Below are 12,832 nucleotides of genomic sequence, written 5' to 3' on the forward strand. Positions count from 1 at the left end.
GACCAGGGATAGGACCTTCCACCCTCTAGGTCTCCAAGGTACTACAGCATACCATGACATGCACACTGATATATTGTTACCTGATTGAGGGAAATCCACCAATCACAAAGACAGCAGGTCACATGGGGTACGCCTTAAAGTGGATGTAAACCCGATTCATGAAATTTGACTAAAGCACATATATCTGTAGTGTTTTCTACTCTCTCTCCAAAGCACTAAGTCCTGTGTGTTTCTGCTGTTTCATTGCTCTGTTATCAGCAATATAACTTTTGAAAAGTTCTGTCAACCAAGATAAAACAAGCCTGAAATTTGTGTCGGGGGAGGTTGCTATAAATAGATTAGCAGAGAGCTTGTCTTGTCACAGCACAGCTCTGCACATTTTTTCCTTCCTTTGCCTATGAGGAGAGGGGATGTGTGCCTTTTGTCCAATCAGCTGTCTTGGCTGTATGCCAAGAATCCACTCCCAGTGCTGAACAGGAAGAGAAAATCTCTAACAGGATGTGCTCCTTCTAGTGAATATATAAAGCTGAAGACAGCAGATACATGTAAAACTTATGTAGGGAGATTTGTTCCATCCCTGTGTATCATGTGAGGCTCTTCATTTCACTGGGTATATGTCAGGGTTTACATCCACTTTAAAGGCACCAAAAAAATAACAAACCCTGCAAGACAAAGGCATAATGAGCATAGCATACTAGCTCATTATGTAATACTCACCTCCGAACAAAGCCCCCGCAGCTGTCCTCTTACACCGCTCGGGGTGGCCGACATCTTTCCCGGGGGTTACTTCCATGTATCACGGCTCCGGCGCTGTGATTGGCCAGAGCCATGATGACGTCACTCCCTCGCATGCGAGCAGGAGCCGCCAGTCACGGCACGGCCTCCCTTTGGAACGGCACGATCGCCGTTGCTAAAGTGCGCCGTAGCCATCGGCACCCGTGGTTTTAATAAATATCTCGTAAACCGTGGAGGTTTAGGAGATATTTCAAGCACCTACAGGTAAGCCTTAATCTAGGTTAACCTGTAGGTTAAAGTGGTTGTAAAGGGTTTACAACCACTTTAACCACTTGATTACCGAGCCTGTTTTTCAGATTCGGTGTTTACGAGACTAAAACAGTTTTTTTTGCTAGAAAATTACTTAAAACCCCCAAACATTATATATATATTTTTCTAACACCCTAGAGAATAAAATGGCAGTCATTGCAATAATTTTTGTCACATCGTATTTGCGCAGCGGTCTTACAAGCGCACTTTTTTTGGAAAAAAAAAACACTTTTTTGAATTAAAAAATAAGACAACAATAAATTTTGCCTAATTTTTTTATATATTGTGAAAGATAATGTTACGCCGAGTAAAATGATACCCAACATGTCACGCTTAAAAATTGCGCCCGCTCGTGGCATGGCGTCAAACTTTTACCCTTAAAAATCTTGATAGGCGACGTTTAAAAAATTTTACAGGTTGCATTTTTTGAGTTACAGAGTAGGTCTAGGACTAGAATTATTGCTCTCGCTCTAAAGATCGCGGCGATACCTCACTTGTGTGGTTTGAACACCGTTTTCATATGCGGCCGCTACTCGCGTATGCGTTCGCTTCTGTGCGCGAGCTCATCAGGACGGGGCGTTTTAAAAAAAAAAAAATTTTGTTTTCTTATTTATTTTTATTTAGTTTATCATTTTTTACACTGAAAAAAAAAAAATGATCACTTTTATTCCTACTACAAGGAATGTAAACATCCCTTGTAATAGAAAAAAGCATGACAGGTCCTCTTAAATATGAGATCTGGGGTCAAAAAGACCTCGCATTTCATATTTAGACTTAAATGCAAAAAAAAGAAAAAAAAAATATGAAACTGTCATTTTTTCAAATGGCAGAAAAAAAAATTGTTTCTTTAAGACGCTGGGCGGGACTGACGTTTTGACGTCACTTCCGCCCAGCAGAGCTATGGGGACGGGTGGGCGCGGTTTTTCCCTCAGTCGCATACCCACACAGCTGCCGAATGGACCCGATCGCCTCCACCGCTACCGACGGCTCCGGTAAGCGGCGGAGGGCGCGGGAGAGCGGCGGGAGGGGGGGCCCCTCTCCCGCCACCGATAACGGCGATCTCGCGGCGAATCCGCCACGGAGACCGCCGTTATCATTTACAGGACCGTTGGCACTAAAGATGAATACCTCGGTTGTGGCAGCAGCTGCTGCCGTTACCGAGATATCCATCTTTAAAAACAGGACGTCTTTTGACTATGGGGCAGTAACCAAGTTTAATGTTGATTAATAGCATCCTCCTTACATGTACGTTAGTGTTGTTCTTCAGGTTCCTGTAACACCAAAGAGCAGCAGTTACTTTTAACCACTTGCTTACTGGGCACATATACCCCCCTCCTGCCCAGGTGAAATTTCAGCTTTCGGCACTGCGTCGCTTTAACTAACAATTGCGCGGTCGTGCGACGTGGCTCCCAAACAAAATTGACGTCCTTTTTTCCCCACAAGTAGAGCTTTCTTTTGGTGGTATTTGATCGCCTGTGCGGTTTTTATTTTTTGCGCTATAAACAAAAAAGTGCGCCAATTTTGAAAAAAATACAATATTTTTTACTTCTTGCTATAATAAATATCCCAATTAAAAAAAAAATATATTTTTTTTTTCTCAGTTTAGGCCGATACGTATTCTTCTACATATTTTTGGTAAAAAAAAAAAAAATCACAATAAGCGACTGGTTTGGGCAAAAGTTATAGCGCTTACAAAATAGGGGACAGAATTATTATTTTATTTATTTTTTACTAGAAATGGCGGCGATCTGCGATTTTTATTGGGACTGCGACGTTATGGTGGACACATCGGACACATTTTTGGCGCCATTCACATTTATACTGCGATCAGTGCTATAAATATGCACTAATTACAGTATAAATGTGGCTGGCATTGACGGGGTTAACACTAGGGGGTGAGGAAGGGGTTAAATATGTTTCCTATAAAGTGTTCTAACTGTAGGTGGAGGGGGGGTGACTGGGGGAGGGTGACCGATCTGTGTCTCTATGTACAAGAGACACAGATCGGTCTCCTCTCCAGAGACAGCACCGCTGTCTCTGTGTAAAACGGCAATGACAGATGATCTCATATGTTTACATATGAGATCATCTCTCATTGGCCGCACAGATCGCCTAGCAAACGGCCACTCTGATTGGCCGTTCGCGGCGATCTGTAATTGGCTGTGTCCAAGGGACACGGCCAACACAGATTTTCCCCGCTGCGCGCTCTGGAGCGCGCGCAGGGACCGCCCAAAGGGGCGGACGTCAATTGACGTCCTGTTGGCTTTTGGGATCCGCGCTGTAGCCGTCAATTGACGGCAGGCGGATCCCAAGTGGTTAAGGACAGCACTGCAGAGACTTATGTCATTCAGTTACCCGAGGCATTTGTAGATGTTTTTGAACCAAGGGTACCTGTTGGGGAACAGGAACCCCATACTGAACATTTGTTTGTGCTTAGTATCTCAGAGTAAAACATAAAAAAAGTTGAGGAGAGGCACCTGAGTGAAAATGCAACCATCGCCCTTAACGGCTAGTTTGTATGTCCCAGGAATGTTAGGCAGAGATTGTTTCTGAAGGAGTAGACGATTGGTCTTGTCCACCTGGAACTGCTTCAGAGAGCCGCTTTTTTCAAAGACCGTCACCAGCAGGTTTGAGTTGGGGTTGAATGTGAGTTCGGTGTATTTAGCAAGAGCTTGGATGGCCACAACTGTATCCTGTGAGCAAAGAAGAGTAAAGATCAAACCAACTATAATGTAGCTCATTTAGCTTTGTAATAAACTAAAGTATGGAGTTAACTAAAATGTTACCAGAAGTAAAACATACCCATACAGATGTGACCTCCTGTAGCTGAGAAGCCCCAAGCCCTAGGCAAATAAACAAATACTAAGGGCTAGATTCACAAAGGAGATACGACGGAGTATCTCAGATACGCCGTCGTATCTCTCAGAGTATCTATGCGAATGATTCATAGAATCAGTTACGCATAGATAGCCAGAAGATCCGACAGGTGTAATGGACTTACACTGTCGGATCTTAGGATGCAATACCGCGGCCGCCGCTGGGGGAAGTTTGCGTCGTAAACCAGCGTCGGGTATGCAAATTAGGAGTTACGGCGATCCACGAAGATTTTTCCCGTCGTTACGTCGTCGCAAGTGTTAGATTCCCGTCGCAAAGATAGTGCACCTTTAACATGATGGAAAATTACTCCACCATGTTAAAGTATGCCCGTCTTTCCCGCGTCGCTTTTGAATTTTTTTTAATTTTTTTCTTTTTCCCGGTTACGCCTTTGTTGACGTCGCGATTCTCAAAACATCGGCGCGTCGTAATTTCGCTCAAAGCACGTCGGAAAAATTGCGATGGGAGCATGCGCAGTACGTCCGGTGCGGGAGCACGCCTAATTTAAATGGTACCCACCCCATTTGAATTGGACCGCCTTGCGCCGGACGTGTTTACGATACACCGCCGCAAATTTCCAGGTAAGTGCTTTGTGGATCGGGCACTTAGACTGAAAACTTGCGGAGGTGTAACCTAAACGGTTTACGTTACGCTGCGCCACGGGTATGTGAATCTGGCCCTAATAGTGCCTAAATGTGGAAAGCTCCCTATCGCCTCCTATACCTTACTATTGGCCTGTAAAAAGAAGTCCCCTATCATAGTGATAAGCCAATAAAGGGAGGTTTAAGGTGCACATTAGCTATCAAAATGACTGGGAACTATAATGCCCTGTACACACAACCGGTTTTCCCGTTGGAATAAACTGACGGTTTTTCCGACAGAATTCCGCTCAAGCTGTCTTGCATACACACGGTCACACCAAATTCCGACCGTCAAGAACGCGGTGACGTACAACACTACGACGAGCAGAGAAAAAAGGAAGTTCTATGCTTCCGAGCATGCATCGACTTAATTCTGAGCATGCGTGGTTTTTAGTCCGTCGGAATTGCATCCAGACAAACGGAAATTCAGACAGAAAAAGTCCGATGGGGCATACACACAGATGGAATATCAGATGAAAAGCTTCCGTCTGAGTTTTTATGTCGGAAATTCCGCCTGTGTGTACAAGGCATTAGTATTACATATCGAAGAAAGTGCTAGAGAAGATGTCTGAAAGTAAAAGCCCTACTTCCAGATGTCTGCTAGTACCTTCAACCCAGAAGACAGAGACCCAGAGCATATACTGTAAGTGCAGAGCAATATGGACCTCAGTCTTCTGGGTTTAATAAAGTGGTATTGCATTTTTTAGCTTTGGTGTAGCTGTGAACAACACCATGCATAACAGTGAAACCCGAACGTCGGTGCGCAGGCGCCGTATAGAGCCGCACCGACGTTCGGGTTTTTTCTGCAACCTGTGACGCGCAGTATGCGCCGTTCGGAAGCCTGTCAATCACAGGCAGTGCTTGGGAACGCCCACTCCCGCGGGATTGCCATGAGGTCAAAATCGTGATTAAGAGGTATGTGCTGAGGAAAAAAAAAAACGGCATTCTGTCGGTAGGATGGCGCGGCTCCGTGTGATGTCAGAAATTGTTTTGAGGGTGAACCTCCACTTTAAGGTCAATGTACTACAATCATTATAAGCTATTTTTGTCCCTTTTTGGGGTCCTATGTGTATACTAGCAATGGTCAAATTACAGAAACCTGAGAAAGAATAGACCTGGAGCTGGAAGCGTAGCATAGAAGGAAGGCGGACATGTTATCGGATCTTACCTGATTGGAGGAAGCAAGGGTGGGGCAGGCTGAAGTCATAATGGGGGGAGGACTCATGAGCTTTTCTCTCATTTTAATTTCATGTTTTGTGTGTTTACAATGGATGAGTGGGTGCTCTCTTACATATTCACAAAAATGGAAACAAATGTGACCTGTCTCAACCTAAGACAACATCAGCCTACCTCCATCCCTAAATGTATGCGAAACCGATAGGAAATGGGGTTGGGACTTTGCATTAAGCATGTTGATGTATATAATAATGTATGAGATAATCATGAGTAAGTTTAATGTCAAAATCCCCTAAGGGTAATCCATAATAATAATAAGCATATTAAAACAGATAACGGTAATGCATTTATGATACAGAATGTAGTCATAAAGAATCAATAAATATAATAATAATAATAATAATAATAATAATAATAATAATAATAATACAACATTTAATAGCAAATGATTAATTGATGAACATGATTTGTGACAAATATAAATAATAAAAATCAAATGCATACAAATAATTAATATATGATATATATAGTTGATAGAAAGACGTAATATGATATGGTTATCAGGGAAAACTTATACTTGGCACCCATGGATGAACACTCAACGCGTTTCATGGCCTATTGCCAATCATCAGGAGTTGGATGCATGAATGAGCTAAAAAATGGACAGGACATTTTAGGCGTAGAGGATTTGTGCTGGAAGGAATGATTTTTTGGGGGAGAAGGGGCATTTGAGTTGGGGGATGGGGAGGCAAAGATTTGTGCTGGAAGGGGGGATATCAGCAAGGGGGTGAATTTGTACTGGGAGAAAGGGGAAATTATGCTTAGGGGGAAAGCATGCAGATTAGTGATCAGGGAGGGGGGAAATTTTTGCTGACACATAATGCTCACATATCTTGGGGGGAGGGGCAGTTTGGCATGTTCACTCTGCGCTCTATATGCCCCTGTCCGTAAACTGGGTTAGGGTGGGGTAAATTTGAGGTCATGACGGCTGTAGGACATTGCAATACCTCAGTCAGGTGTACAGGATAAGAAGAGCAAAAGTGAAGAATTAAGGAATGGGTGAAGATAAGAAATGTAATCAAATTGAGAAAAATTCGACAAATCAGCAGTTTCCTCACCTGTGTGGATGCAAATCCTCCATAAGGATTTTGTTGTTTGGACAGCCAGCTGACAATGCGGGAAGAAGTCGTTAGCTCTTCTGTGCTTAGAGGAGGGCCAGAGACCAATGCCAGCAAGACGTAAGCTGTCAGTTCTACACTGGCTGATGCTAGGACATAACCCTCTGAAGAGCTTGAAGAGTATGGCCAATGCAAGTCACTTCCTGGAGAACAGAAGGATTGAGTAAGTGACAGGTAAAAAAAAAACAGTGGCAAGAATCAACCTACCCAAAAGAGATAGGTGGAGGCCGGAGAGTCAGCCCCTGGCTTCTAATATATCTTGGTTGCTCAAACAGTGAGATCTCTCTGCCATAATTCTCAGTTCTGCTCCTGTCTGCCTGGGAGTTTGGGGCATGTCTGTCCACCTTTGTTACAATCTCTATATACTATAGCATCAGTAAAATGCCATTATAGATAGTGGGGGCCCCTTATAATGGGCTCAGCAGGTGTGCAGACCTAGAAAGACTGCACAGGAATGGTAGGAACCCCTGATAATTGGCACAGTAGGTGTGCAAACCCAAGAGCTCAGTGCATGGATTTGGCAGACCCTCTTAATGGGCACAGCAGGTGTGCAGAACCAAGAACTCAGTACAAGGATGGCTGGAATCCCTCATAAAGGCACAGCAGGTGTGCTGACCCAAGAACCCAGTGTAGGGATGGCATAATGGGTACACCAAGTGTTCAGAGCCAAGAACTTAGCACAAAGCTCTTACTAATACAGTAATACAAAAGAAACTGTTAGAGGGTTCAACTTTCAAACATCCACCAAACACTTCGACTAATTTCGATTAATTATAACGCACAGTTTTTTTTACTTTTTTTATTAAACTCTCCCCCCATACTGTAATATCCACATCTGCCCCATACTGTAATATCCACATCTCCCCCCCATACTGTAATATCTACATCTCCCCCATAATGTCCACATCTCCCCATACTGTAATATCCACATCTCCCCCATACTGTAATGTCCACATCTCCCCCTTAATGTCCACATCTCCCCATACTGTAATATCCACATCTCCCCCGTAATGTCCACATCTCCCCCATACTGTAATGTCCACATCTCCCTGCTCATGCGGCTACTAGACCGCCGCCGGGTGTACCAAGATGGCCACGGCTCCGGAGCTAGGCCGAAGTCGTGTCTTTAACGTTTGCATAATTTGGTGCTCTTTTCATTGTTGACGTCTTTTTAACTTTAATCTTGTTACAATAAATGTATATTTTTTAATTATATGATTGTGGTGTAATAGTTTCCCCTTAAAACCCCTATGGGGGTTTTGGTCTTTGTCTACATTATCATAGGATGTTGGCAACTGGCACCTGGCACCTGGTCTTGCAATAAGGGGAATTATGACCAGATAAGAGAAAGGAGAGACGGATTTATGTTTCCTGAGCTATAAAGAAGCGTCTGAGAACTCTAAGGCCAGCCATACATGTGTCGAATTCCAAACAATTTTTTTTTCAAAATCTGAATTTTAGTGCGTTTTGTGATCTGATGGTGCCACCATTTATTTCGAAATTCGAGCAACCAAGCATTCAATTTCACCTCATGTTGCTACAGAAAAGAGTTTGTGGCCGGAATCTTCTTTTCTCTCCAGGTCACAGCTCATACGCATTTCTTTTTAAATTATATTTTTCGTACGCTTCTCCCATCATTGATTAGAAATTTGTTTGTTTTTCCAAAAATTTCCAACATGCCCGATCACCCAAATTCAATGGCCGCACAAAAATCAGCCATTGTTGCAGCCCACTAAATGGTGTGAAATTTATAGGAAAATTCTTAGCTGCGATTTTTGTAATTCGACCCATGCTTTAGCATTTGTACATATCGAGGCTTGGATCTGCCCCTAGGCACTAGCCCTCGAGTGCCATACAGCCCTGGTGTGACAAATGAAAAACATACATGAGATGTAATCTTACCCCTTCTTGCACATTACCTGTAGACTGACCAAGCAGGTAGAGCCTGTCCAGAAGCGTCTGCCGTGTTTCCAGGTCATTGGCCAGGGTGAACGTGTATGCCAATAGAGCCAGCGTGTATGTGTTGGAAGTGCCACTGATGCTGTTTTTAAGGCAGGAGAGAGCAGGGCCCAACGGGGCATCCTGGTTTCCAAACATAAGAATCAACATCCAGTAATCTGTTAAAGTACCTTCTTTTAAACAACTCCAGCCCAAACAGTTTTAAACAGTATAAGTTTGGATATATACAGTACATAAAAAATAGTTGGACTTTAGAGGCACGTGCTCGCTCAACCAGGCAAGGTGGGAACATACACTATGTTGTCAAAATTATTGGGACGCCTGCCTTTACACACACATGAACTTTAATGGCATCCCAGTCTTAGTTGGTAGGGTTCAATATTGAGTTGGCCCACCCTTTGCAGCTATAACAGCTTCAACTCTTCTGGGAAGGCTGTACACAAAGTTAAGGAGTGTGTCTATGGGAATGTTTGACCATTCTTCCAGAAGTGCATTTATGAGGTCAGACACTGATGTGGACAAGAAGGCCTGGCTCCCATTCTCTGCTCTAATTCATCCCAAAAGCGTTCTATCGGGTTGAGGTCAGGACCAAACTCGCTCATCCATGTCTTTATGGACCTTGCCTGTTGGAACAGGAAGAGGCCATCCCCAAACTGTTCCCACAAAGTTGGGAGCATAAAATTTGTTCAAAATGCCATGGTATGCTGACGCCTTAAGAGTTTTCTTCACTGGAACTAATGCCCTGTACAGACGATCGGATATCTGATGGAATCTAATCCGATAGATTTTTTCATCGGATATCCGATGAAGCTGACTTTCATCAGTCTTGCCTACACACCATCAGTTTAAAATCCGATTGTGTCCAACGCGGTGACGTAAAACACTACGACGTGCTGAGAAAAATGAAGTTCAATGCTTCCGAGCATGCGTCGTCTTGATTCTGAGCATGCGTGGATTTTTGACCGATGGATTTCCCCACAGACGATCGTTTTTTTCTATCGGTTTTTTAACCATAAGAAAAATTTAAAACAGGTTCTATTTTTTTTCACTGATGGATAAAAAAAAACGATGGCGCCCACACATGATCGGTTTGTCCGATGAAAACGGTCCATCCGTCCGTTTTCATAAGACGAACCGATCGTGTGTATAAGGGGCCAAGCCCAAACTCTGAAAAACGACCCCAGACTATAATCCATCCTCCACCAAATGATTTGGACCAGTGCACAAAGCAAGGTCCATAAAGACATGGATGAGCGAGTTTGGGGTGGAGAACTTGACTGGCCTGTACAAAGTCCTGACCCCAACCCAATAGAACACCTTTGGGATGAATTAGATTGAAGACTGCAAGCCATACCTTCTCATCCAACATCAGTGCCTGACCTCACAAATGCGCTTCTGAAAGATTGGTAAAACATTCCCATAGACACAATCCTAAACCTTATTGACAGCCTTACCAGAAGAGTTGAAGCTTTTATAACTTCAAAGGGCGAGCCAACTCAATATTGAACCCTACGAACTAAGATTGAGTTGCCATTGAAGTTTATGTGCGTGTAAAGGCAGGCCTCCCAATACTTTTGGTAATATAGTGCATATTACTTATTGATGTACATCCATAGAGAGAGTGATTGATATTTATATTTACTTTGTTAATTTATGTAAATTGTCGTCTGTTCTCTCTATGTACATAGTGAACTTTGTCTCTTTGCACGTCCTAAGGAAACAGACAAGCGAAGCGCGTTGACTCATGAAGACGCACTTGTACAATAGCCAATTTTACCAATGAGATGTACTTTTGTATACTGCTTATGCAATTGGTATATTTACCATGAATGATTTTATTCACACATGATTTCACATGCTTTAATTTTTGTTTTCTTATAAAAAAAATATTGATTTTATATTTGTATTGTCCCGTGGTGCCTCCAAAGTCTGACCATTTTTTATGTATATATCCTTCTATCCACATTAATCCAATTACTATTCAATATAAGGTTGGGAAGGGCTAGAACAGCCTCTCTCAAACTGTTTATTAGTTTAAAGAACTGTTAAAATAATAAAAAAAAAATCCGGTTAGGGATTGTGATGGGACTAAAAAAATACGACAGAGAAATATACGTGGGTGATATTCTCCAAACAAATGTTCAGCATTCGACGTTCTACATGTTTCGCCAAATGACTTTGTCAGGAACAGATGTGGACATTCTTTTCTAATATACAGGCGATACTCGAAAAATTAGAATATCGTGCAAAAGTTCATTTTTTTCACTAATGCAACTTAAAAGGTGAAACTAATATATGAGATAGACTCATTACATGCAAAGCAAGATAGTTTAAGCCGTGATTTGTCATAATTGTGATGATTATGGCTTACAGCTCATGAAAACCCCAAATCCACAATCTCAGAAAATTATAATATTACATGCAATCAATAAAACAAGAATTGTACATAGAACAATATCGGACCTCTGAAAAGTATAAGCATGCATATGTACTCAGTACTTGGTTTGGGCTCCTTTTGCAGCAATTACTGCCTCAATGCGGCGTGGCATGGAAGCGATCAGCCTGCGGCACTGCTGAGGTGTTATGGAAGACCAGGATGCTTCAATAGCGGCCTTCAGCTCTTCTGCATTGTTAGTTCTCATGTCTCTCATCTTTCTCTTGGCAATGCCCCATAGATTCTCTATGGGGTTCAGGTCAGGTGAGTTTGGTGGTCAATCAAGCACAGTAATCCCACGGTCGTTAAACCAGGTTTTGGTGCTTTTGACAGTGTGGGCAGGTGCCAAGTCCTGCTGGAAAATTAAGTCAGTATCCCCATAGAGCTCATCTGTGGAAGGAAGCATGAAGTGCTCCAAAATCTCCTGGTAGATGGCTGCGGTGACCCTGGACTTAATGAAGCATGGTGGACCAACACCAGCAGATGACATGGCTCCCCAAATCAGACTGAGGAATCTTCACACTGGACTTCAAGCATCTTGCAGTGTGTCCCTCTCCATTCTTCCTCAATACTCTGGCTCCTTGGTTTCCAAATGAGATGCAAAATTTGCTCTCATCAGAAAAGAGGACTTTGGACCACTGAGCACCAGACCAGGTCTGTTTTTCTTTAGCCCAGGTAAGATGCTTCTGACATTGTTTGTTGTTCAGGAGTGGCTTGACATGAGGAATACAATTTTAAGCCCATGTCCAGGATCTGTCTGTGTGTGGTGGCTCTTGATGCACTGACTCCAGCCTCAGTCCACTCCTTGTGAAAGTCCCCAACACTTTTGAATGGCCTTTTCCTGACAATCCTCTCCAGGCTGCGGTCATCCCTGCTGCTTGTGCACCTTTTTCTTCCACACTTTTCCCTTCCACATAACTTTCTATTAATGTGCTTTGATACAGCACTTTGGGAACATCCAACTTATTTTGCAATTACCTTGTGAGGCTTTTCCTCCTTATGGAGGGTGTCAATGATGGTTTTCTGCACAACTGTCAGGTCCGCAGTCTTTCCCATGATTGTGATTCCTACTGAAGCAGACTGAGAGACCATTTAAAGGCTCAGGAACCCTTTGCAGGTGTTATGGCTTAATGAGCTGATTAGAGAGGGACACTTTTAGCCAGATTCAGAGAGACTTAGGCTGGCGTATCAGTAGATACGCCAGCCTAAGTCTGAATGTGCGCCCGCGCTAATTTAAGCGTATTCTGGTAACCAGATACGCTTAAATTAGGTTTAGATACGAGAGGCGTAAGTGTCTTACACCCTCGTATCCTAAAGTGTAATTTTTAGGCTGACCGTTAGGTGGCGCTTCCATTGCGGTCGGCGTAGAATATGTAAATCAGTAGATACACCTATTCACAAACGTACACCCGGCCGACGCAGTACAGATACGCCGTTTACGTAGCGCATTAGCGGCCTAAATTTATTCCATCAAATAGATGGAATAGTAATGTTAAGTATGGCCGCCGTTCTCGCGTCGAAATTCG

The 12,832-nt window shown here is 43.1% G+C and overlaps 1 protein-coding gene across 1 annotated transcript in view; it reads right to left on the minus strand.

The window, feature by feature from the left end:
• The window catches only part of LOC120910393 (alpha-2-macroglobulin-like protein 1), a 182,277-nt gene that overhangs the window by 31,501 nt on the left and 137,944 nt on the right, over nt 1–12,832 (minus strand). The window contains exons 29-31 of the mRNA XM_040322150.1: nt 8,833–8,995; nt 6,854–7,056; nt 3,522–3,737 (exon numbers count right to left, since the gene is read on the minus strand). Of these exons, the coding sequence (XP_040178084.1) occupies nt 3,522–3,737; nt 6,854–7,056; nt 8,833–8,995 (582 nt within the window). The remainder of the gene's footprint in view (nt 1–3,521; nt 3,738–6,853; nt 7,057–8,832; nt 8,996–12,832) is intronic.

The sequence above is a fragment of the Rana temporaria genome, chromosome 8 (assembly GCF_905171775.1).
Source record: "Rana temporaria chromosome 8, aRanTem1.1, whole genome shotgun sequence".
Taxonomy (NCBI): domain Eukaryota; kingdom Metazoa; phylum Chordata; class Amphibia; order Anura; family Ranidae; genus Rana; species Rana temporaria.